At 37.8% G+C, this 26,888-nt stretch overlaps 1 protein-coding gene across 1 annotated transcript in view; it reads left to right on the plus strand.

The window, feature by feature from the left end:
* COX16 (cytochrome c oxidase assembly factor COX16) overlaps nucleotides 1–26,152 on the plus strand; it is a 45,137-nt gene extending 18,985 nt beyond the window's left edge. The window contains exons 3-4 of the mRNA XM_082284102.1: nucleotides 11,821–11,883; nucleotides 25,782–26,152. Of these exons, the coding sequence (XP_082140228.1) occupies nucleotides 11,821–11,883; nucleotides 25,782–25,898 (180 nt within the window). The 3' untranslated portion in view covers nucleotides 25,899–26,152. The remainder of the gene's footprint in view (nucleotides 1–11,820; nucleotides 11,884–25,781) is intronic.
* The last annotated feature ends 736 nt before the right edge of the window (nucleotides 26,153–26,888 follow it).

The raw sequence follows: 26,888 nt of genomic DNA on the forward strand, positions 1-26,888 counted from the left end.
GGGTTATCTGTATTATTAAAGATAGGGAAGTGAAATTTCAGTATTTGCTCAGTTAAATCTAAATGTACGTTTGTGGTGCTGTGCACTAAGTCAGGGTTTCATCTTGCTTATTTTTCCATTGTCTTAAATGAAATGCCTGGTTTGAGATAGCTATCCAGGCAGTCCATAGAAGAGGTTTGAGAGGAAATGCCCCAACAGAAGTTTAATTCAATTTTAAAATAGATACTTGAGAAATATGTTTTCCTCTTTTGACGGATTGAAAAGTAGAGAGATTGAGTTTGAGATTTTATTATTACCCCAGTGCACTGAGACAATTACCTTCCTTAGTGTATGAATATAGTTATATTTTATTTGACCAGTGAATAACAGGTGAGATAAACCTCTACATAACTTCAAGGTGCAGACAATTTAGAGGTTTTGGATATATATCTTTAAGTGGGACTTTACTTTCTCAAGGAATGCCCATCTACAGCTGATGGGAGGAAGAGCCTAAATAGAGACTTCATGCTTCAAGTCAAAAGTTCAAATGAATAAAATTAGGTGAGATGACGCTCGCCCTAGATACTCCTTTGCTGGAGCTTCATTGGCAAACTAGGAGATGGCTTGAAGGTAGAGGAACTCTTATTTAGTTGTTTGTGCCTGAGGTATTCCTGTATTCTGGAGAATCTGATTCCATAGGAGTTTGTATTAAAAACATCCTGCTTGATTTGAGTGTGAACAAAATCATATCTTCAGTTGGTGTCTGGTGGGGTATTTTGGATGGGACGGGTATCCTTTCTAAACCTCTCAGCCAAGGAATGTGGAATCATTTTAGCATCTGTCGCTGAACTTGGCAGAATAATCAAGTCTTCTCATCTAGCATTTTAGCATTTATTTATTTATAACTGCATCTTCATGTGTTTAATTGGTTTCAGTAAGCTAATTACACAAGCACTGCATGGCAAGGAATTGACGTTGGTGATTTTTTTTTTCTTCTTTTTCTTTTCCTTCAGCAGGTCAGGTTGGCCTGGGTCTCAAGTCTAATGATAAACTGTCTAATTTCCTTGAGTAAGTACGTATAGTTGATTTTCAAAGACTAAATTCATTACTGAGCTTGGCCCTAGGTCCTCCAAAAATTAAGAAAATAATACACTGAAATATTATTTGGTGCTATAGAGAATGTGAGAGGCATACATTTAGGATTGCTTATAGGTGAGAAAAAAAAAGTCTTTGTCAGTCAATTACCTTTATATCATGAAGCATATTTTACTGAATTAAAGCAGACTTTGCTTTCAGACATGGCCTGCTTAGTGGAGTGGTTTCGAATTGTTTATTTAGTCAGGCAGATTGGCTCCTTAATGATGGCTAAGCAGGTACCCTTACAGTGACTTCATTTCTGTTTGCAGGCGGAATTTGGAACTTGCATTTTTTGACCATGGTTCAGAACTATCCAAGTAGTAATTTCAGTCCTGCAACGTGGCACAGAAATGAAAGGGTAGCAAGAGGTTTTCATACCCATTATTGTGGTGGTACCAGATGTTCAGATGTTTTTTTTCTCGTTTCAGTTCAGTCCAGAGGGATTGTATGGAAATGAACTCTTTATCTATGTTATTCTTGAAGATTATTTGAGGTTCAGTTGCTAGTGTTCGGTTCATGTTTTTGCACTGATTTCAGCAAAAGCTAATCCATTTTACTTGAACTCACATGACTTCTCTACATTGTCTGTGAAGAGCTGCTTACTGAATTTGCTGTGATACCAGACAGAGATGTATGTTTTCTTTTTTCAGACATCCTTTCAGTTTAGTGTATAAACCACCATTTTTCTGTAAAAAGCAAAACCAGAGTGAACTCTGGGATTCAGTAAGATTTTTGTTGCCACATTCTGAGGCTGACGCTGTGTATACTTCTGAAGGGTTTCCAGTGCTTGGATCCACCTAGACACAGTGCTTATTGTCACCACAGACAGCTTACAGCACTGTAGGATGACTTGGAGTTAAGATATTACTTCAGATTATTGAGCCTCTTTGTGATGAAATACTTGCACTGTGTATTGTATTAAGAGTTCCTTGTTTTAAACAGAAGCAATTTTTCCATTTTTTACTTCTCGATGGTGGTTTTGTTGTCAAGATTAGATTCAGATGAAGAGAAGGTTATTAACTGGAGAAACTCATTCTGATGCCATTGCAAGTGGAACTAATTTCAGTGCATAAAATGTTGATAGCTTTCAGATATTTACATTTTATATACTACCAAGAATTCTGTTTGGTTTATTTAAATCCTGTCACATTGCCGTAATTAATTACTGGTATTTTTGCCTTGCAATTGAAGTGATTACAAGTGTGTAACATAGCTTCAGGCAGCTTTAAGCCAAAATATAATTTAATATCCAGCTGTTTTTCCCAACACCTCCCTCAAGCCCCAGAAAACATCTAGCTTTCCAGACTCATCTTGAAAAGCCAATAGCTGTGATGTCAGCAGATTGAAGCTCAAACGGAAGTGCTGGGCTCCCAGTCCCAGGGATTTTTTGGACTTCTAGATCACTATCGTTTTTACAAAGAAAATGCTGAAAACCTTTTGCCCAGACATGCTTCCATTTTAAGTGCAATTTCTGTCTAAATGGACCTTCCCTTTGTTTTCCTTTGTGTTTTGAGGCTTGAAGCCTCATTTGAAGCCAAATGGTGCTGTTGCAAACTGCAGCTATATGGCAGTCTGAGCAAGCAGAGCCCAAACTCGTATCTAGAGTGAAACCAACTAATGAGAGGGGGGGAATGAATTATCTGTCTCTCTTCAAGTATCTGTCACTGCAGAAAGCATTTATTGGTTTGCTTGTCGTTCAGTAGGTGATGCATTTTCCCCAGAGTCTGCACTGAGCCTCCTGTATGTTATGTCAGGCAGTGATTAACTGCCTTTTTTTTTGATGAGGCATAAAAATGAGACTTTGCCTTTAGAACCTTAGTAAGTTCTGAAATTAATGTTGTAGCTGGTAGAGCATCATTCTTGCCTCTCTGGAGCACAGCTCAAGGAGGGTAGAAGGTATCTGAGGTTGTATCTTGTGCCTGTTGTGAGTAGATGGGCAGCTCTGGGATCAAGGAATTCACGTGCTCTCCTTAACGGTGCCTCCCTTTCTGAACCCTCAAAGACTCTGTGTGGTGTCTGTACAGCCTACCAAGCCTAAGCTCTGGGATGATTCAGGGCAGCAGGCTAATTGGGTATTCCCAGAGGAACCTTCCTTTCTTCATTGATTACAGAGCAAATGTACGAATACAGGCTTTTTGGATACTGCTTAGAGAAGACAGGTGACTTGTCTTACTAATATTTAAAATGTATGAATTAAAATATTCTGTATTCATAATTCCCACTGATTTTAGTTAAATTGTTTTGTTGACGTTGGATGTTAAGCCCTTATAAGGAAAACAATAACTTTGCTATTCATATGTTAATTACACCAGATTTTACCATTGTAACTTTCTCTAATATACCCATCAGAATGTCTGACCCTTTGACAGATAAACATGTTATTTATTAAAAATAGTGACAAAATACCTTCAAAAGAAAGTAGTGTGTGATGTACAAGTGCATTGCAAATTCTAGTAATTTAAAGTATAAGTAATTTGGAATATTAAAGCCTTTTGTAAGTACAAAGTATTAGAATATGATTTTTCTTCTTACTGTAAAACTTCACTAGATGTCAGTGTGGAAAGTATTTTTACTTAAATGCAATGGGAACTGTAGAATGAGAAATGTTAATTCCTTCCACATGTGCAGATTTTAAGGTGACAGTTATTAGAATTTGGTGGTAATTTATTTGTAGAAATGCATTTTCAGAGCACTGAAAACAATTTTGATAAGTTCACACTGGATCCTAAAAATTGTTTCTGTTCAAAAAGACATGAAAAAGCCAAAATTTGTTTCAGTACTTAATAAATTTCTGTAAAAAACAGATATGTACTGTAAATCAAAATGAATTTTTAAAACATAATTTAGACCATTTTTAGGGTTAAAAAACTGCAGACTTTTTTGTTTCATTTTGTATTCTTGATTATTTTCAGTGAGAAAAAATGTTAATGTATATTTTCTTGCTGTTGGTTTCTGGAAACTGGAGTTGTTTGTATGGGGGTAGCAAGAGTATTTTCACATGCCTCAAGATAGGGTTTAGGCATTAACTTACACACTAAGAGAAGAAAAGAAATGCATATATGTTTTTAGATGTTTAATGCTGATTAAGCAAAGCATTCCTAATCTGTAAGTGTGCTCGTGCATTTTTTAAACTGTATTATGTTTCTATATTACATTTGAAGGATCAGACTCTCTGTTCCTACATGAGAAGGTTGGTTGTTTGGAGTTTTTTGGGAGCGGGGGTTTTTTGAGCACTTTTTGGTGTTATTTTATTGAAGCTTCAGTGCTTTTATTGAAGGTTTAGTGTCCTATGAGATAGACTTTTCCCTTTAAATTAATTCCTTTGTGTTTCTGAACTGACACACCAAGCGAAAAATAGTGGTTTAGATACTGTACAGTGCCTTTGGTTGCACAATATTGTTCAAGTGAGCTGCTGCCAGGAACAGTGTACAGATGAGCCTACTTGAACAGTCCATGAGCACCTGAACACAGGTATTCCTGCTGATGTACAGAGCTAACGAGGACACCCTCTCCAACCCTCTTCTGTCTGATAGCACAGCAGCGAATAGATTCAGATGAGATGAGCGCACACTGCTTGCATGCTGCCTTCAGCTGCCAAGTCACGATTTCTCTCTTGAAGTTACTTGCTTTGAACAGAAACTTAAGTGACCTTCATGTTTTTCAGAGCTACCACAAAGTGGTTGATTCTGTGCAAAGGTAGGATATGACTAAGGAAGCCGTAAGGGAAAAAAGAAACTCCTATAAACTATATTTACATGTTTTCCAGCTCTAACTCGCGTAGTAGGTACATAGCCATTAAAAAGGAATCTTCAAAAAATATGACCAAAATAAATTAACTCTGCTGGAGTTGCATCCAAAGTTGTATTTTGGATTGTTTCTAGCTGTTAAGTATATTCTATTTAGAGGCAAAAAGGGTGGGTTTTTTTCCTATATACTGGCACCACAAATTTACACCTTTTTTTTATGCCAAAAAGAACATATTTGTACTGAATTTTACTGTGAAATTAAATTTATGCTAGTATATTCAGAGCCAAGGTTTACAGCACTAATTTGGTAGAAATCATATAAATAAATGTGCAGCTGAAAATCGAACTGGATGTGAAAGCATACCAAAATTAATTAAATGATGAGTACTTTCTTCTCAGAACGGAAAATTCTAGAATCCTCGTTAGTTTTATTGACCTTATATGGGAGAAATCTAGATATGCTTAAGTGTTTGTTGTATTATGGGATAGTTTGGTCATCATTTAACTTAATTGCATTTCCCATGACATTATCACATGAAAAAGTATGGTCCAGAGTTTGGGATTGTAGGTCTTTTTTTGGGATTGTAGGTCTCTCTTTTTGGTCAAGGAAGTACAAGGCACTGGGAAGCAAGTACAAGTTTTGGATTTTGAGAGATCACTGGTGCACCGTGTACTGTAACTCTGGGAACTGCTGCTGTAACAACGATTTATATTGCTCCTTTGGAAATGTCTGCATCGATTTCTGTCAGAGGCTGGATGAAATGTTTTTTTTTTAACTGTCTGTATTCTATGCAGATCATAGGAAAAAGTCAAAGGACACAAAGCTGAGGTTTACATCTAGTCTCAGCTGTCTCCCCCCTGTTCATAAGTATTCCTATCCAGTCGATATGCTTGGATCCTATCCTATGCAGTATAGAATCACAGAGTCATGGAGTCGTTTGGATTAGAAGGGACTTAAAGATCACCTAGTTCCAGCCCCCTGCCACAGGCAGGGGCACTTTCTGCTAGACCAGGTTGCTCTAAGCTCCATCCAACCTGGCTTTAAGCAATTACAGGGATGGGGCATCCACAACTTCTCTGGCAACCTGTTCCAGTGCCTCACCACCCTCACAGGGAAGAAAGTAGCCTTACGTAAGTGTTTTTTTGCGTATTAAATATTTAAGTAATATAGTTGAAGGATTGTTGTGAATGAAGTTGCACAAAAATGGTTTGTTTTGCCTCGCCCTTCTCTGTTACCTAAGACTGTATGCCAAAGAGCTTGGCATAAGTACAACCCTTGTTGTACCTTAAAATCTCTACAAGCTTTGTTCCTTTAATTTCTTAAGTAGAACAGCACTCAGCTTGGCTGTAGTTTACACTGCATTTCCTGAGTCCTGGTATTTATCCTCTCCTGTCTACAGCTTCTCACTCTGCTCATAAACCACAACTTAGAATATTTATGACACAGACTTTTGTAGCAATTTATGGGAGTCTTCTCAAGGAATATTAAAGTTGACTGATCTACTCAAGATTGCTGATTTTCCATATGATAAATGTTTTCAAAGAAGATACGCTATGGAAGAGCTAGAATTAGTGATTCTGGTTTACTCTTAAGTTTAAAAAATGGGTGGGGAGAACAAATTAAAAAATTTCATTTAAACAGTAATTTTGTGGACTGTCTGTATTGTGGATACTGCAGGAAAATTGTGTCCCATCTATTTATGCTGGGAGGGGCAATGGAAAAATAAAAATCTGAATTTTAATTCATGTTCATTAAATTCAGGCCACCGTCTTCTCCCATTTCCAAAGCTGAAATCTTTCTCAGTGGGATATTATTTTGTGGAGGATAGGTAGGAACAGAAGCTCATGTTTTAGTAAAAATAACAAACTAGTTTTAGAATAGAAATATCTTCTACTTCATTTTGGAAATGCTTGCTAGAGGGAAAGTTCTGTAAGACTTTGGCATACAAGTATTTGGTCAGTACATGCCAGGACACAAGTATGCAATGTACTGCACTGACTTATGTGAGAGGAGACTGTTAAAAGCACAATCCTCTTCTCATGACATGGCTGTCTCCTGACAGTTTCCTTGTGTACTAACTGAACCCATCATTTTAGAAGATGGGATATATTCAAGTGTTGGTTTGCTCTAAACCCCATGGCCACAAATAGTACATGGACAAATAAATAGTAATGTTTATAGCCTAGAAAGACTGCTTGTGAAAATGGGCTATTTGAGTTATGGATCCAGGCATATGTGTACTGTGGACAGTTGGGATGTTACCCTGAAATTTGGAATGTCAGCTTGCTCCTCCTCTCGGAATGCTGAACAGGAGTGACACTGCTAATCTGCTTTGTATTCCTGTGTTTCATAGAATCATGTAACAGTTTGGGTTGGAAGAGACTTTCAAAGGTCTTTTAGTCAAACAGTTCTGCAAGGCAGAGGGAGATCTTCAAGTAGATCTGATTGCTCAGAGCCCCATCCAGCCTGACCTTGAATGTTCCCAGGGATGGGGGCATCCACCAGCTTTCTGGGCTACTTGGGCCAGTGTGTCACCCCCCTCATTATAAAAAGCTTTTCTTATACCTAGTCTAAATCTACCCTCTTTTAGTTTAAAACTGTCAGCCCTTGTCCTGTTGCCACAGGCTGCTAAAACATTTGTCTGTGTCTTTTTTGTAAGCCCCTCTTACTGAAAGGACACAATCAGGTTTCCCCAAAGCCTTCTCTTCTCCAGAGTGAACAATCGTAGTGCTCTTAGCCTGTCCTCATATGGAGAAGTGTTCCACGCCTCTAAACTTCAAAGGGGGTAGTGATGGTGTTCTTTGGGCTCCTTTGTGGAAGAGCTATCCTTTCCTTATCCTGGAGCTAAAGTTAGTGACATTCACAAATTTCTCATTCACTCTCTGCCCATAGGATTTGCTTCTGAGCCAAAATGAGCTGTGGTCACTGAGTATCAATACAAAATTGTTAGCTGAAGAATTATTTTAGTAGCCGCACTTTTAAGTTTGTAACTGTACCTGAAATACTTGTGTCACAAACAACAATTTCCCTTTGCTGAGTGTACATTTTTCACAGGGCACTGCAGGAGTCCCTGTTCTGGCAGGGGCTGCAAGCACCAGGTATTCCTGCTTTGCTATGTCATGAAGCCCCTTGTCTGCACCCCGAGGTGCACCATTTTTAACACCTAGACATGCTGTCCAGGTTCTAATTGAAAAACCAAAATGTCAGCCTTAAAATGAGAAGCATCAGCCACCTTTTAAAAGGTTTTTAGTTACTTAACAGCCTCAAGTAGCTGCCGACTAAGATTTCTAAGAATGTTTCTGTGCTTAACCTCTATTACTTTTAGCCATCTAAGAATCTTTTTCAAGTCTGTTTCTTTGGGAACCTTTTGAAGTTAAGTAAGGGTAAGTCTGAAGGAATGGTGGGAGTGTGAAATGGGACAAAATTCTAATTTGAAACCTGGATTCTTAAACCTTTTCTGAGATTTTTTTATATTGCACTGGCCCTTGCCCTTTCAGTTGATGTAATATGAGATAAGCCTGTATAATGCAGAATACTGAGAATGTTTCATTCATTTTTGCTGCAAGTGCTAAAAAGGAAAAAAAAATCCTACACCAGAAAAGAAGTAAAGCCTTTGAAAATTGTATTTATAGTATTGGTTTCAAAGCCTTGCAGACAGCATTTCATGAAGGTTGTCTAAATACTTACATCAAGTATTTCAGTAGTCTTTCAGTAAGAATTTAATGTGAAGTTATGCTGTAATTATACATGCACACATCTTTGAATTCTACATTTAGAGACAAAGTTTGAATTTAAATGGTTCTTAAAGGAGCAGCTGACATTTTGCCAAACAAGAAGAGTCCTCTAGTGTAAAGGAATAGCTTTTCTGTTCCTTCCTGCCTCCTAAATAATGGTGGAGAGTATACTGTCTGGCTGTTACGGCATTTGGGCTTTGTCTGCTGCCATCATCATATCTACTAATACAGATTTGTATCCATAATTTAGCTGAAGATTCATTTGCTAGTACATAGCTGAATGCTTCTAGCTCATTTGGCAATATGTGTTGGCATAGTAGTCATCATGGAAGCAAAATGTATGTTTGTATTTGGATCTTGTGGCAGATGTGTAATACAACGGAGCTACTGCTTTGGCATGGGCACTTTGCTAGCTCTGCCCCCATACGAAGTGTTCCCTGGTTATGATCTGTGATTGTGGCTCATATTGATGTTTGCGCCTTTTCAGAATGAAAATAGCATCATTCTGTTTTCCTTTTTTGTTGTTGTTGTTCTTGTGGTGTTTCAAAGATAGTGCAGCATCGTACGAACACAGTGGAAACAAAACTTTATAATACACTTTTTCTCAACTCCTATAAAAAAATTTGTAGCCCATCCATCTCATTTGGTAGCTGAAAAGCAGGGGTTGCAGTCAAGGCATTAGAATGTGCAGGTGACTGAATTGCTGTGCAGGCTCAAGTATGTTTAAATTAGTCTATGTGAGTAAGTGTGTATGTAGGGAACAAAAAAAGATAAAGAGAAGAGGAAATGCATACTTGTTCCTCTTTTTTACTTTTTTTTTTGGTGGAACTTGGAGCACAAGAACATGTCTTGCAGAGTCACCTTAAAATGTGTATATAGTTTGCCCTCAAAACAGGGTTTAACTAGTCTTTTTGGGTAAGTTAATTTGCCGAATAAAATTCCTGCTTCCTAAGAAGCAGCACTCTGTTCATTTTACATTTGCAGGGTATTTTTTAAAAATAAATTTCAACTAGGCTGCTTCATTTCTGCATTTTTCTTTATACTAAAGCTACAGCATCAAACTGGAATGCTGTGTCTCAGTTTTAGCTGTCTTTGTGCAGGCAGAGGAGAATGAAGACAGGAGAAAGACAGGACAGAAAGGGCTGGAAGGAAGGAGAAGCAGCAGTAGCTTAACTGATTATTTGCCATTGCCTTACACAAATGTGGCCATGCAAACACCACACATTAAACAAACACACTAAAAATTGGTAAAATAAAACTTGATAATGGGGATATTGAACTGTCATTGTAAGTTAAATTCTGGCTGTGGTTAATTAGGTAAAAATGGTGTTTCAACCATGATACTTTGTCTGCCTTATTATTAAATGAAGGGAAAATGTAGGATGAAATAAAACTGTTGCTGCTTACTTACAGGAGCTTCTATTTCCCCTCGTCTATATGTGTATTGTGAGAACACAAAGCATAACAAACAGTGTTTGCATTTAGTTCTGAATACAGTGAGGTCCACAATCACTCATCTCTCTGTGAAAGCGAGCTTCAAAGCCTGTCTGGCTGCCCAAAGACTTTGGATTTCTGCACATGTGATGGATGGGTTCGTTGTTCTAATGAAGCATGGCTGTTGTTGGAGGTCGTGGTCACGGGAGAGAGGCAATCCATCTTTAATGAGGGGCAGTTCTACAGAGGCCTTGAATGCCAAGACAGAGATGGAGCATTTCATTTTTTTATTTGATGTAGAGGGCCAGTGCAGAGACACTATCTTGTTTTACGATTTTTTTTTTTTTTAATTACCAAGAAGGTGGGAGCTGTATCCAGTACAAACATTAACCATTTTAATTATTTTGGCTTAGTCCCCAAGTGTAATGAGTCTGGAGGTTGCAAATGTGTGTGTTTCTATGCCCAGATCACTGATGAGATAGGGAAATCAAACCTCTGGCTATGCACAGATGGTGTTAGACTTGCCTGTCTGAGAATCCGTACTTAGGAACTGAGGTCTCACAGGCTGCATGCTAAGTAACCGACAGTGTCTGTAATCAAGGGGAGCATTATGGCCTAGGGAAATTCTTCAGAGCAATTCCCATCAATACAGATAATAGATGTGTGTTTAAAGTACCTCTGATGAGTAGGAGCTTGTGTTAGGAGAGGATCCGAAGGTGGATCTTCGCATTGACCAGGCAAATTCTGTTACGTGTATTCTCCCTTTTTGTTTTCTAGACTACTTTTAGATGCTTGATGTTGGTTGTGATGAGGGTAACTGAGCCCTTTTTGTCAGATCAAGAACCAGCAAATTAAGAATAACAACTTTTCTTCACTAAATTAGTTGTAGTTAGACTAGTGTACCAGGGGTGTAACTACACACACGACCAGTCTCCTTACACATCTATTTTGGTTTTAAGCTCTAAAAATGAGATTGTTCTGTCATGGTGGATTTATTTGGTATTTTAATTAGTTTGCCTAAAAACTGTGTCTGAATACTGCATATGTGGCTGTTTGAGAAGAAGGTAAAATGCTTTCTCTAAGCGTGAAGAATGCTAATTATCTTTTTCCCCTTTGCTTCTACTCTTAGACCTGTGGGAGACAGATGTTGTTTAGCAGAGGGAGGGATGAACATCACTTCTTCCGGGCTCAGAAGTTAAAATGTGAAATGTGTCTGCTGTGGTTCATTGACATGTCTGTTCTTAGATTTTTTCTTTCAATAAGCATCTCTGAAAGGTGACAGGAAACACCAGCACTGTCAGTACAGAATCAAAACTAGGAAAGAGCTATGTGTTCACCAGAAAATTGGAAATTCAGCTCATGCTTAGACTTTGAAAACCAGGATATATTGTATAACTATTCACTGAACTCAGCATTCAGGAGTATAATATGTTATGTGATCACAGTTTTATCCTTTTTTGCTCGTTTCCTTTATTTAAGTTTTGATTAGTTTAACACTTTTAAACTAAACAGGGACAGATTTAAGTATCTAAGGTAATGCAAGTGCAGGCCTATAGTTAAAAATGTGTTTTCCTTTGGAGTTTAATAATTTGGCAGTTGACCTGTTTCATTTCAGCCTGATTCTCGTGCTGTGTTCATCATCCTGGTATTTGAACAAATGGCACATAAACTCATTTAGAGGAAAGAAGGGTTTGCATATACCAATATTTAGTTTATTTGAGGTTAAGATTTCTATTAAAAAATAGTCTTAAAAGCAAACATTTTTGCTGTATTTTTGTTTGTCTTTCAGGTTGATCCAGCTTTGAAAGAAAAGTTAAAACAGAACACTGTGACACTGGAATCTGAATATGAGGTAAAATAAATTTGTTGCTTGGGGCCCATAACCTTGGCTACCCTTGATTACCCTGGCCGCTGGTGGGTTGTATCTGTCCCTAACTAAAATTAGATCAACCATCTGCCTTTGACTCACTGATGCCCAATAAAAACAAGGTTTTATGTAAAGAAAGGTTTTTGAACACACAGTGCTTCTTTCTGAACACAGCTTTACTTTGATGTCTAGGCATTAAGGACAGTGGTACAAATAAATTCAGTATTTCTGTGGTTAAACCTAGTTTATAAATGTAGAGCTGATGTTGGCCTTGGATGGAGTGTGTGTGAATGTAAGTCAACACTTCTACTGCATGAGTTTTGATGATCTTCAGACCAAATTACAGAACAATGTGCATGATGTGCTTTTATGTTATTTCTTGCTTCTGAAATTTATGAAACAACTGTCATTCCTTTCACATGGTTTCAGAAAATTTTATAGAGAAATAGTTCACTCTTCCCTCAGCATTGCATTTTCTTCAAATATTAGTGAGCTCTAAAATGTGTTTTGACCAGGTTAATACCCAGAGTTTCATAGATTTTCAGGCCTACAAAAAACCGTGTTAGAAAAACTGGAAAAAGTCTCTCTGTGACCAGAAACAAAGGATAAAGCTATTTAAGATTGTTCCTAATGTTTTAAAATTAATTGAATCAAATGTCCAACTAATACTTCATCTGTCTTCGCAGCCTTTATGATGAACACAGGTATTTGTTTTCTTCCATAGCACATTTCTCTCACATGCCTTTGAAGAATCTCGATTGCACCCATTGCTCTCGTACTCTCATAGGTGTCCAAATGGCAGTACATGGTCTCGATAATAAAACTTTACTATTCTATTACTCTTTTGTGATTTGTTTGAAATAAAAATAAAACTTACCTTTTGTATTTTCACAGGCCTAATTTCACAAAATATCTGCTAGTTTTTAACATTATTCCAAATAGTTTTGGGCTCTCCCCCGCTATAAAGAATTGTGATTTCTGGTGCAGGGAATAAAAAGATGGAAAGTTCCAATGGAGACTCAAAACTGACAAATCCATTAAGTTCTGATTGCCTCTGGGATTACTGTCTCTCCGTTTCCATTCAATATACTGTAAGGCTGCTCTGATTTATTTATGTGGAAGAAAAAGTAAAAAGAACCACAAGCAGTGAAAAGAACCACATCTCAAACTCAATACCTAACCTCAAAATCAACCGATCTGTATTCAGATATGCCTTACTTTTTCTTCAGAAGATGAGTAAATAGTTGAAGGACATTATTTAAATAGCCATAACTGCATTATCTTTATGGATAAGTCAATGGTAATAAAATACATCTGGTATAATAATATATTACAAGCCTACTTGGGTAATGAGGCTCTTTTCTGATGGACAGAAATGGCAGAAGCAATCTTACTGTTTTCTTAATCTAAACTGTAGAGAGTTCCCAGACTGAAATTTTTCCAGAGTAGTGCTTGGGTGTTATAGAGGGCAGATCAGTTCAACAAAACAAATGGATTTGCATAATGAAAGTAGATTTAGGTTGTTGTTTTGAACTCTAATATCAATATATACTTTAGTATGGGCACCAGCTTGAAAGCACATATTAATTTCTTGCTTCAGTGAAACTTGTGAAACTACCAGCAGTCATGCACATACTTTGCAGGCTCCACACTGAGTGTGTGACAATTTTAAGTCACTGTTACCTCTGTATTCTGGTGGACAAAATCTAACCAATCACCAAGATACAGCTGACATTTAGGAGAGTAGTTTTCTGTGGACCCCAGCTGTTCCAGACTAGAGGAGTTTGGGTGGACATTTTTCTCCTTCCTTTATTTTTTGACTTGTCCAAAATACAGCTCTAAGGAACACCTTCTAATTCAATATATAGGTCACATTGAAGGATTACACTGGTGGCTGTTACTAAATATGGTGTGATAAGAGATCAAGGGCAGTTAAAAAAAAGTTACTGTTTTAATATGTGAAGCCTTATTTTACAATATTATTGGCATTATATCTGCAGCTGTTACTGAGGATACCATGCCAGCTCTTTTGAAGCGTGGCTGCCTGATACATGCAAATGTCCTTTGGCCCTCCCCAAGACTTTTAAAAATATCTTACTGTCCTTACAGAAATGTACATATTGAATATATACTGAATTCTTCTAGAATGTCATAATTTCTCCTATAAGCACACATATATATGCCCGTATGGGCATATTGCAAAAAAATAAAGACATTTCTAATATTTCAAACATGTTGAAGTCTGCATTTTGTCTCTGATGTGGTGGTGGTGGTGGTGATGTAAAAAGTTATAATCACAGACCTGATTTATTGTGAGGAAATTAACATAAAGACTTTTTCTTACCTTCTAATTTACTAAATTATATCTTCTCAAACTATAAAAAGTTTATTTCATACAGGAGTGTTTCTGGTCAGGATACTATTTTGAGGAAGGAAGAATTTACATGTATAATTCATACTGCATTTCTTGTATCTCAGATCTGTTAATAATGGCATTTATCTTGTGCCTTGGGACATGCCAAAGGAGCAAGCTACCTTTGCATACACTCTCCATTGTTCATGCATTCCTCTCACACACTTTTTTGTCCTCTTATGACCAATTAGTCCCTGCTGCTCCCCTTAGCCTAATAAATCACAGCTCTGTCCACTAGTGATGCTGGTACTAATAATGTGAATGTGGTTCTGCTGCTGAGCTGGGCCTTGTAGAACATACTGTAAAAAATGTCAAGTGTTTGACCTGTGACAAAAGCCTAGAGTATTTTATTTGAAAGGACAAAAATACTGTTTAAAAAAAGAAGATAAAAAAGCTCATTTTTGCGATGAGTGAAAAACATTCTTGTGGTTGTTTAACAATCATAGTACATTCCTCTTCATGTGTTTAATGCAGTCTAAAAATAACATTCCTTATTCTAGCACTTGGTTTCTATACTTCTGTGAAATTAATGGTCTAATAAACACTAAAAAATCTGGCCTCAGTTACATCAGACCCCAAAATATAGAATTGTTGTTAAGGGTTTTTCTAGCAAATAAAAGCTTTCTTAAGAATTTACTAAAATTTTGCAATGGAAAAAATCACTGGAGTTTGAATCAAATATGTGATATTCAGTGGGAATCAATAGCAATTGAAAGTAGAGGAAAAAATATCGCAATAAATAAAAACATGAAGGGTTGCTATGGAAACAGTAAATGAGTGATTTATAAAGCAGAGAAGACTGATAAAAGATGCTAAGGGCATCAGAGCTGTCTGATAAGTAAGCTGACAAGGATATCAGTAACAGGATGGTGTTGCAGCAAACCAAGAATAAAATAATGAGGATGTAAAATCATGATTAACCATGTTGGCAAAGTAGCAACATTCGAAAAACGTATCTGTATTTTTTTTTTAGGGAAAGAAGTCCTTTGTATTCGAATCAGATGTGCTTCCAAACCCCTTAATAATCAAACAAGATGTTTTTTAATACCTTCTAGACTCTGGTAGTTTATAGCCATGTTCTAAGAATGGGCTTTGAAGACTTCAGTGGCTGCTGAAAATGTCAGTCTGGGATTGATGGTTCTCTGGGAATCATCACTGGGCAGGAAGGTGATGCTATTGAAAGAGTTCTGTGAGATTTGGGACATATAGGCAGTGTTGTGTATTTTTTTCAGTGACATGAAGAAATTGTGAAATTACTAATGTGCAAGTGATATGAAACTATTGCAGTAGTAAAAGCATGGCAAGGCAGGGACAGAGAGCTGTTCATATTACTTGGGAAGATGGGCCTATTAAAAGTGAAAAGTACCTTTTAGAGTAGCCAAAGTTATTTATTTAAAAAACTGAAGATGCAGGCCAGAGTGGACTGCATTCTGGAAAAGATTTAGGAGTCAGTGAATAAATAATTCAGCTGAATCTTCTAGTGTGATCTTGTGGCACAAAGAACTAATTCAGTGTATGAATATAAACAGGAATGGTAGATGACCAGGTGATTTTACTTCTGAGTATGGCACTGATGAGGCTGGGATTGAAATTCTGATTCTTCTTTTGGTAACTGCATTTTGAACAGGCCTTTAAGAATGGATTAGGTTGCAGAACAGGCTGACTATACCGACTTAGGGCTCTAAAAATGCCTTAAAAGAAACTTGAAGATTTAAATAATATTAAAGGTACTGAGAAGAATGTTGCTTCCATATAAATACTTTCATAGGAAGAAAGTGATAGCTATTGAACATTTTTTCATTGCAGAAAATATAGTAAAATTAGAAGTAAGATCCATTATTAGGAGATGGGAACATCATTTGAACACAACAGCAAGAAAAATGAGTCCTTTGTGTTTCAGAATATCACAACTGTAAAACTTTGTAAAGTTTTCCTTCAACTGCTTTCAAGGATGGCATAATTGATGTAATATGCTGGTCTGCAAATGGTCAGACTAGAAAATGCTGTTTTCTTGACTTAAAGAGTATGAATATTGAGCAGGTTTTGTTCCTTATAATTTGATAAATCACAAAAAGTCAACATTAGCTCTGGACAGAAGTTTTTTAATTGTTTGCCCTGACAATTACAGCAGAAGTCTGGTAATTGCAGTATTAAAATGTATATTGAGGACAGTTCAAAAATTAAGAGTAGGTGTATGGAGAGGCATTTTGGGAATATAACCTATATATTTACTGTCTTAAAAGAAGAATTTGAATAAGCTCTTCTGAAAAAGATTCAGGCCACTTAAGGCTCATTTGACTTAACTTCAGGGATTGTGGTGCCAGCAGAGTGGATGAAACTTTTTTTCAGGGAGTGACAGTGTAGTAACATGGTAATTGCATCCAAGTATGTGGACATCAGGACGATGCCAGTCATTGAAATCTGCAAGTATCTTGTTGCTGTCATTATCAGTACCAGAGGATTACTGATTTTGTTGCTGTTTAAGAATGAACAGATTAGTGTGCTGAATTGATACGCTTCAGTGTCTGTGAAGATACTAGTGGCTAAATGCCTTGAGGTGTTTGAGAGCTGACAAAGATGTTGGGAAAATATTCCCCCTTAGTGACTGTTATGACAGTAAATAGGTTGAGATGAATAAAGAGGTTGAGATACTTTTCTTACCCCTTTAATCACTGTGTTCCTTCCATGCTCTCTTCTTTCTTAGTGCATTGTCCAACCTAGCCATTAGATTCTGACTGCCCTCCAGGTTGTCTGGGACAAGTTGAATTTCTTGCATTTCAGTTTTTTCACATGTGAAATGGTCTTTTATGTTTTTATTTCATTATGAGTCTTCAACACAATGTTTTGTAGAGAAGTACAAAGTTGTGTTATTTTATCATCAATAGAAACTGCCATGGGAAAGGATTTTAGTTCAAATAGTTTGTGTTAGGCATTTTATTCTGAGTGGATGTACAGTCCATAGCCACCTATAGCTTTGACCTTTTCTTCTTGACATCTTAGTAGTTTCCTGTACCATAGTTCAATGTGTTCAAACTATAAACTATGTTCATAGTTTTTCGCAGAGAAACACAAGAAGGTGGAATTTGGTGATGGGTATGGCACAGGAAGAATCCTAGTAGAAAAGCCTCTTGCAGGAAGAAGGACAGCCTCCAGAGTAAAGTTCATAGGGTATCACTTTTATCTGGTGTTATTTCTGGAATGCATCTCTATTTAATAGTCTTGTAAATTCTTTCCTGGTCATCTCTTAGCACAGGATTTTCCTTAACTGAGAGCTGTTTCTTTCAGTTATGTTGCATTTGCACTTTCCTTATCCAATAAGAAGACACTGATGTCTCATAGATGGAAAACAAGGTGAGTGATTAACAGTCAGACAGCAAACATGGTTGGGACTGTTATAAATAATCTTGTCACCCTTTCTCCTCTCTCCAAAATAGAATCCTTAGTACCAGCTTGCATTCCATGCATGTTTTCTTGGTTTTTAATGCCATGTGAATTGACCAACTCTTACCATGCTAGGGCCAACACTGTGTGTTGTCTCAGTCACAAAAAAACCCTAAAAGTTTGGGTAGGGGAAGTTGTATCCACACATCATGGCTGAATTCTTTAATTTATTGTGTTAAGGAATGCTGCTAGCTTCTGCCAGGCAGCCAGTATAGGGAACACTTTCTTGTGCAGCTGGCTAGGTGGAAATGTTAAGCACTTCTGCCATAATAATGGGCTCTCAGTGGGGAATTGTTGGATCTTTGGTATGAAATATCTCTGAAGTAACTTTAGTGTAGTGTGTGGGAATTTAGCTACACAGCTGAGGCCGTGTATGTTTCTCTCATTGTCTGCTTCTGAAGATGATACAGCAAAACAGATAATTTTGAAGGAAGTTCCTTGTCTCAGCAACCAGCAAAGTGACTTTTTGCAAGAATATCCTCCTGTTTGTTTTTCTTAGATTTTTTTCTCTGATTTTGGCCAATTTCAAAAACATTATCTGGAATATTTTGTGATTGTCAGTGTACTTCTAGATGATATCCACATGGACAATCAAGTCTAAATGTGAAATACTTTAAAAGATTATTAGACAATTCTTGCATGTTCTTTGCTTCTCAAATTATTGTTATCATTATTTAATGTTCAAACTATACTATAAAAATGTAGTCTGCTTTAGCAAGTTACTGTCGGGGAATGGGTCACTGCTTGTCCTAACAGGCTTACTGATCAAACAGAAAAATGAGATGCAAGATTCTGGTGGAAGCTGACCATGGAATTTGCACATTTCTTAGCTAAATAATCAGACTTCTAAAAATTGAATAGAGAAGTTCCCAAGTTTAACCCATGACTTCATTGTGTGTCTCAGCAGTATTGCTGAGAAGTAGCTTTACTGTCACTGGCAATATAGTGGGGGAATAACACTCCTATTACTGTCCACATCAATTAGACAAGGGGTGTTAGCCACAGAGAAGGAGCAGGAGGATTTTTTTTTTCCCTGTGAGAAATTGACCAACAGCACAAATCAAACCGTAGCTATTGATGTTACTGAAAAACTATTTATGGCTGAAAGATTTGAAATTGTCATGTTAACATTTAGCCCAAATCATGGTTTCCCCACGGAGAAAAGCATTCTGTTTCAGCATATGAATTGATAAGCAAGTTCTGGAAGAGAAGTGAGTGGAAAATCAGCAGGGCAGTGTAGATGAGAAGCAGAAGTCCTAAACTACACTAACTGTGTGAATGTTACCTGAACTAACTGAGACCAGGATAGACAGGGAGCATGTGAGAGGCAGAAGATTGTGCCCACCAGTTCAGAAGAGTCAACTGTTTGGTAAAGTTGACCGCTGATTTGAAGGAGAGTGGCTACTTTAGTTACTTAACGGCCTGGATTTAAGTTTAATTTGACACTGTTGTTGTAAACCTTCTCTAGTTGTTTCTTTTCTTATGCCCACACACTTCTGTTAGCTTCATAGTGGTAACTGATCATTTCTTGTTGTGGTAATCTCGTAGCCCTTTGCTGTGGTATTCATTGCAGCTTTTTCCTCTCATGTAAGAAACCTTGTTTTTCATATCTCTTCAGAAGGAAAAACACCATGTGTGACTCATGGGTCTCATATTTTTTTATCCTGGTACACCTCATCCTTTTTTTATTAGAGTATCTTTTTATCTTTATTAGAAGGACAGACTGTGCCAGATTTTATATACAGAAAGTGAAAAAATTGTCCACACTTCCAAGCATTAGTAGTCTTAGGAAGTTGTTTGAAAGAACCCATTTCTGTGGTGTCAGGAGGGCTTTCTGGGCTCCAGATAGGGACGTGCTGTAAAAATCTGTCTGCTCTTCTTAGCAGCAGCAGAACTGTCGTTTTTTACTCTTACTGGTCTCCTGCACTGTTAAAGATCACATACTGCCTTCAGTCAAGTTCACCTTTATTTAGCTGAAAAAGTTGCTGCAAACATCCCAAAAGTCTCTCCCGGGCTGCTCCTATTTTAGAGACTTGTGCTGCAGTAACTAGGACATCCCTTTACGAAGTTTAGTATGGTATAAAGTTAGCAAGATCAAGCAGTCAGATTTGGGAAATTCCGTGGTCCTGTTGACTTGGCTAGGTCTCCCAAGTTGTAAATGTAGGGATAAATCTCAGTAAGCAGCACCTCTCTTTCTGGGGCAGAATAACCATAGCTTCTATACGAGAGAAATGAAAACTATCCTAAGTGTACTTAATTGCTTAATTAAAAGTGGAATTTGCTGAATTTGGGATGTTTGATCTTGAAGTTGTACTGCTGCACTCATGCTATTATTTATGTTGGACCTTTCTGAGCTTCGTTTTTGCTTAAGAAAAGAAGATACGCTGAAAGTAAATGACCCATGCATGTGTTCTCTTGACTTTATCATAAATCTTTTGGACTGAGAAGTCCATCTTGGGTGAGCTACAGGAGTAATGCATAAATAGCACTGCATTATCCTCTCAGATTTAATGTGGTTTTTAAGAGATTCTGAATTTTAAGAAGGAAAACTGTTTATAAATTAGGAGGAAATTGTGGCAAGGCCTAATTCCTGATGCAAGTCTGTCTCATGTTGTTTTCTGTTATGTTAAAAATTCAAGGCTGTGTAATCATGTAGTTTTAACTGAGAGATATAATTGTTTAGTTTACTAAGGACTTTGTATCACTGTAACACCTTCACACAAAACTATGAGAATACTCCGTGAACAGTAATTAAACTCTGGGACACCTCTGAGGTGGAGGCAAGTTCTGTTTGCATGCTTTGGATCAGGAAAAGGTTGCACAGACAAACTGATGGTATAGTTCCTCAATATACACCTTTTACACGTAGTCACTCAAAGATGTTTCTCTTCTCTCTCCACCCAATGTTTTCTTCAGCTATGCCAGTTCAAGTGTTTGCATAGTCCTATGCTTAGATAGGATTTGTTCATAAGCAGTATGAGTTTATTTTACTAAACTATTTTATTTTTCTGGTCAGAGCACAGCCCCATGTAGTTGAATCGGCATAATTAAAGGGAAAATAACACATGTGGAAAGACTGTCTTAAACCAGTTCACCATAGGTTAATTAATTGTGCCATAGATTAATGCTATTGGATGCCACTGAAGTAAGCAACAAAGCCTCTATTGGTTTTTGCCAGTCTTCAGCAAAGCCAAAAGGAGAAGCAGCTATCTGGATGCTTACATGCCAGTCCGCCCTTCACCCACACCAATTCTTCCCTTAATGAACAACAAAAAAATCTTATTCTGGCCATAGTTTGCTGCTTGATAACTTGTTTGTTTACTAATATCATAAAAACTAAACAGTCTCTAATTGGAAAAAATACTTTTTTTTAAGCTGAGGATTAAATGACTAATCATGGGCTATTAAATCCCGGATTATTAAATCACTAATTGCAGATATTAAATTCCTAATTCCTAAGCAAAGTAAGTAACACCCAGTTTATATTAAGAAAATGAGATGTCAAAAAGATGGCTCTGGGAAAGAGTTATAAAAAAACCCCGCTAAAGCCGTATCAGTGTGATGATGAAGTTAGGATTTTCAGTCATGCACAAGACAGCAGATTCAGTGTTAGCTGTAATTCTGTACCTCCTCATCTATATGTCATTACAGAGCTCCTCAATGTACCTTTTGTCTCTTCAAGCTTTTTTGACACCTTTAAAAAACAGACTGTTCAATTGGTTTAATTCTTTCATTGCCTCTTGCAGCCATGAGGATATTTTTCCCTGGCTCATCTTTTGTCTGCAAATGGATTTGGTTACTATAATGATGGGAAATAATTTTCTCTCTGTATCAGAGCTATTTCTTTCTGTGGTGCTCCTCACAGAATTTATTTCATCAAGCTGTAAAGTAAACAGGATTCCCTTATCCCTCCTTTCACATGTGAGAAACTGAGACTAAAGCCAAACATTTTTTGCAAGCGGCCACCTTGAATTCACTCAGCCTGAACACTAATAGCTCTAAATTAATTTCTGCAGACTTCAGTTTGTGTATTGTGGCATGAAGACTATCCTGCAAGAGTAGAATTCAAACTCTTTTCAAAATTTTATTATATTTTAAGGCTGACAGAGGCTTATGAGTTCTGCTTAAGCCAGGCATTTGAACCAGCAATTAAGAAGTCTTTTAGACCTTAAGAAGGTCTTTTTATGTCCTTTTGGGTACCTTTGCACCAGTCGAGCTGTTTAACAAGTCTTAAAAGTCAAGTATGGCAAACAGTTGAACATATTTTTCTTTTTCACTGTGCCTGTCTGAATAACTGCATTTTTTTCCTTGAATTTACAGCTTCTGTCAGTCCTGTACTCTTAAGAGGCAGTTTAGCTGATTTAGGGAGTGAATCAGTAGATTTAATGGACTATACTGATCTTACTTTAAACAGCTAATTTTCAATATCCTTTGGGCTATTTTAGACAAGCAGGAAAAGTGCTGCTGATCTGATCTAATTACATTTCATTGTAGTCTCCAATGATTGACTGTTTAGTACATTTGAATTGGGAGAAGAAGTCTTTTGGTTTTTAGCCTTCCAGTTCATATGAATTTCAGTTTAGTAAAAGCTGGAAGTAGTTTAACATGTGATGCGGTGTCTTCATAAAGTTAGGTAGGCAGAGTCCAAGTGGCTAAAATGAAAAAAATAAGAAATTAAGAAGACCTAGCCAGATGGAATGAAGGATATTGACTTCAACTTGATCTGAGAGCAGAACTAGATGCTTACCTGAATTCGCACTGTACAGCTCAGGCAATCTGAAGGAGCTGTGTAACCTTGCAACTTGTGCTGCACCTAATTAAGAGAAGGACTGTCAGTCTGGTCTTATTCTCATCACTAAGATGAATTTTAAATGTAGCTATGTGCATGTCTTTAGCCTACATCTAATGTAGCCATTTATTCTGGGGTGATACTGTTGTAAGAATTTTCATGTCAGTGATCAAGCAACAAGGGTAGGGTTTTACTCAATTGTACGTGAGGTGCTGTCCTGGTTTAAGCCCAGCAGCCAAGCCCCACGCAGCCGCTCGCTCGCCACCCCATGATGGGTTGGGGGAGAGAATTGGAACGGTAGAAGTGAGGAAACTCAGATTAAGATAAAAACAGTTTAATAGCTAAAGCATAAGGTGCTGGTGTAAGCAAAGCAAAACACAGAATTCATTCACCACTTCCCATGGGCAGCAGGTGTTCAGCCATTCCCAGGAGAGCAGGGCGCCATCACGTGTAAAGGTGGTTTGAAAGAAAACTCCATCTCTCTGAATGTCCCCCTGTTCCTCCTTCTTCCCCCAGCTTAACATGCTGAGCATGGTGCCATATGGTGTGGGATATCCCTGTGGTCAGTTGGGGTCACCTGCCCCAGCCGTGTCCCCTCCTGTGCACCCTCAGCTCACTGGCAGGTGGGGTGGTGTGGGAAGCAGAGAAGGCCTTGGCACTGTGTAAGCTGCTCAAGAGTAATGAAAACATCCCTGTGTTACCAACACTGTTTTTAACACAAATCCAAAACATGGCCCTATACTGGCTGCTATTAAAAAATTTAACTCTACCCCACCCAGAACCAGGACAGACATATGTGAAAATAGCTATACAATAGCAAAGCATTGCAGAACAGATTTTCACATCCCCTTTCAGTGGTGGTACTCCTTTTTATGCCTGTCCACATGCAACAGGAGTGCTCTGTTATTCCAAAATGCATCGTATCAGTTCAGAAAATTGAAATGTTTAATCATTCTGCCTTCTGATGACTGATAGCTATCCCATAAACTAAATCTTGCAGATACTGTGCCATGGTAGTAAGGAATTTGCTTTCTTCTTGAATTGCAGTAAGATACTACACGGTGTTTATACATGACACAAAATGTTAATGATCTCTATAAATATAATGACAATAAAAAAAAAAATATAGTCTTCCTATGTATGCATTAGAATCCTTATTTCTTTAAATTTTAATTGATCAACAGATCTTATCTGTCATCTTGGGCAGTGCCATTCACTGCACGTAACCCTTGGTTGTTTTATTCTGTCAGTGTATCACAGTGTGTTTTCTAGGTACCTTTATGATTTCTATTGGAAACTGCCAAGGTACTTTGTTTGGGTATTACAGTTTTGAAATACTTCCTGTTTTTGACAAACCTCCTCTCTGTAAAGCCTTTTGGAAGTTTCAGGGGCAAATTAATATGAACTTTTTGGTAAAGATCTTCAGTATGCATGTCTCTTTTGATAGACTTCTTTATGTAGCCTATCTTTAAATACCACAAGTTTTGTTGTACTTGTTTTAAAAGTTGATTCATGTTCAGACTTTGGGAGCCAAACAACTTTGGGAATAGCTGAGATCCTCACAGCTGTGTGATATCTTTGTGTTTAATTAAATCAGCATGCGTCCCTTCTGTTAAAGCACAAGGTTATTTTCAGTGTAGTTTCCTTGAAGCTTCCATTAAAATCAGATGTTAAATTCTGAATTTGCAGTCAGAGGGGATAGTCTCTGTTGTGTGGGATGATGAGTACCTTTCCTCCTTCTCTCTCCTTCCATGTCAGCTCAGATCCCTTCTGTTTGAAATGAAGTACCAGCTAAGCATAAGATGTATACAGTAGTAAAGACAATTCTTCAGAAAGACCTATGCCAACTCTACTGTACAAAAAATTCAGTTGCTCCTACCTTGTGAAAGTCTGTTTGTGCATGTGTTCTGATATATCTTCTGTAGAGTGTTGCCTAATTTCTTTTGATATCTGACAAACCTCATTGCAATTTCCTCAATTGTAGAAGAGTCAGGAAACTTTTACATAACATGAACTAATAGCAGCAGGTCTATTCTGTTACAGCTGTTGAATTTTTCTGCAACTATTATTCAAGTGCCTGGGTGTTTGTCATTTATTTGAATGATTGATAGTAGACAAATTAGGCCACAGGCTCAGGGCAGGGTTAAGTATTTTCTGGTGTATTTTTACAGCATTTGCTGAGATGAGGCCCTGATCACAGATCAGGTTTAAGTCCCACTGCAGTACGTATCATTCATTACTGGTACGCAGTGTTGCCCTGTTCAGTAGCATCTAGGACTACTAGAATAGTCAGTGTGACCTGATTCTGGCAGTGGTGCAGACCCTCTCCTCAGTCTCCCCATCATATCCAATGTGCTGTTCCACAGCTAGCATGTGAGACTTGCCTATGTTCTGGGGAGGGACAGATATGCCTCTGCCAACAGGACGGTGAAGATGCAGTACATGTTTGCGTTCTTTGATGGCAGCATGTGGTAGGTGAGGTCAGAAGGGTGTCTGTGCTTCATATTTGTTGCCTCTAAGTCTAGATAAATACTTCAGTCATTGGTAGGTCTGAGGGGGGATGATAGGAGTAGGCAAGAAGGTAATTAAATCTAGTTTTTCACTACCTGACAGTTCAGTCAGTTAACATATCTCATGTATGACTTAGTAAGAGGCCTATCTGTGGTGGCTGGGTGCCATGGGAAACTAGTCAGCAGAAAGCATTGCATACCTCTCTCAAGTTAAAACCATATGGATTGAAGGGGTTTGCACCGTTGCTGTCTCTCCTTGTGCTAGATAATGAATCCAACATGCTTTTTATTTGTGCTGACAGGATACTTCAGGTCACTAATTACTAATACTTCTGTTCGAGCTATACCAATGCTTGTCACTCCTACTACTTCAGTGTTTGGCAGGCTTGCAGTTGAAGAACAGATCTGGAAAACAAGGTGAGAGGAGAAAAAGTGAATACAAGGTGTCTTCAGTCGTGTTCAGATGCTGCAGTGCTTCCTGTCCTTAAATGTTACTTACCTGCTGACAAGCACATGCAGTAATGCCTATCTTAGTCATTTATGCAGCTATATGGGTAGCTCCTGGGTTTTTTTCCTTCTTGTTGAATTTCTCATGCAGGGTAGATGAAAGTTCATGAACCCAATGGTGATACTGAGTTTGTTGTGAAAAAAGAATTCAGTTTGGAATCATACATACTTTAAATCATGGATCTGTCAAAGTGACACTGTTATTTTTGCTGTTTGTCTGCAGAAGCTGGAAAAATCTAACTTGGATAACTGGGAGAACATCAGAGGACCCAGTCTGTGGGAAGATTCTAGGACGGTTCAGAAGCAACGGCGGGAGGCTCTCCGTCTCAAGACAGAGTGACTGAGCAAGCCTAATTTGGTGCATCTGGGAAAAAAGTCTCAGGCTGGACTGTCTTAATTTTTAATCCAGTGTCAGGAACAGACATGGGAGCAGTTGCACTGAACAATTCAGCTGTTGTATATATAAGTAACTGTGAGATCAGCCCAGAAGGCGCTGCATTATATGAAGCTCTTTGTTTGCATCCATTTGCATAGAGTACCACAGGCTGTATATGTTAATTTTCAATTAAAAAAAGCTGATTCTTCTATTGAGAATATCCCATTATTTTTCAGTCTCTAACATTCAAAACTGCTTTAGCAAGAAATAACATTTTAAGAGTCACTTGTCAGTACCAGAAGTTGTCATCCTAATGAGAACAACAGTGCTGTCATCTAGATGTGTGTGACCAGATAAATGCTGCTTCAGGGAGCCCCTGCATGACTTCAGGCTCTTTAGCTTGGAAGGGACTCCGCAGACATATGAGCTGTTCAGAACAGTGACTCCAGTTTTGGCTTAATAATACTCTTGTGTTTCATTTCCAGGGACTGTATAAAGGCATGTACTGTCAGCTGATAATTGGTCAAATAACATTTGTTTAGCTGTGTTTAAATTTCTGTAATTAGTTTATGGATACCTTCATGTAGGCAGGACCTCTGCACTGGAACCTCTCAGTTTGAATTGGAAGAACCCTTCTTGCAAAGAGCTGTGCTGCTTCTCTGTGAGTAAATATTGTAGCAGAATCTTCTTGAACCACTATATAGTGGCAAAGCTCATCTTACATGTATTACTACATGTATATTTGTGCATGTGCACAGAAATTTTTTATGTTGCAATCAGTTCTTCTGAAATGCCTGTCTTTTTATATTTGTCTTTGTGTGCTAAACACTTGCTGTTAGAGGACATTGTGCTAATGTTCAGGACCCTTCTGCCGAGAGAGTTCAAAGAAGAAGCATTTACTCAGTTTTTCAAATGAAATGATGCTTTTGATAAGGTGTTTCAACAGACTTGTGA

Source organism: Coloeus monedula, assembly GCF_965178545.1.
Source record: "Coloeus monedula genome assembly, chromosome: 6".
NCBI classification, from domain to species: domain Eukaryota; kingdom Metazoa; phylum Chordata; class Aves; order Passeriformes; family Corvidae; genus Coloeus; species Coloeus monedula.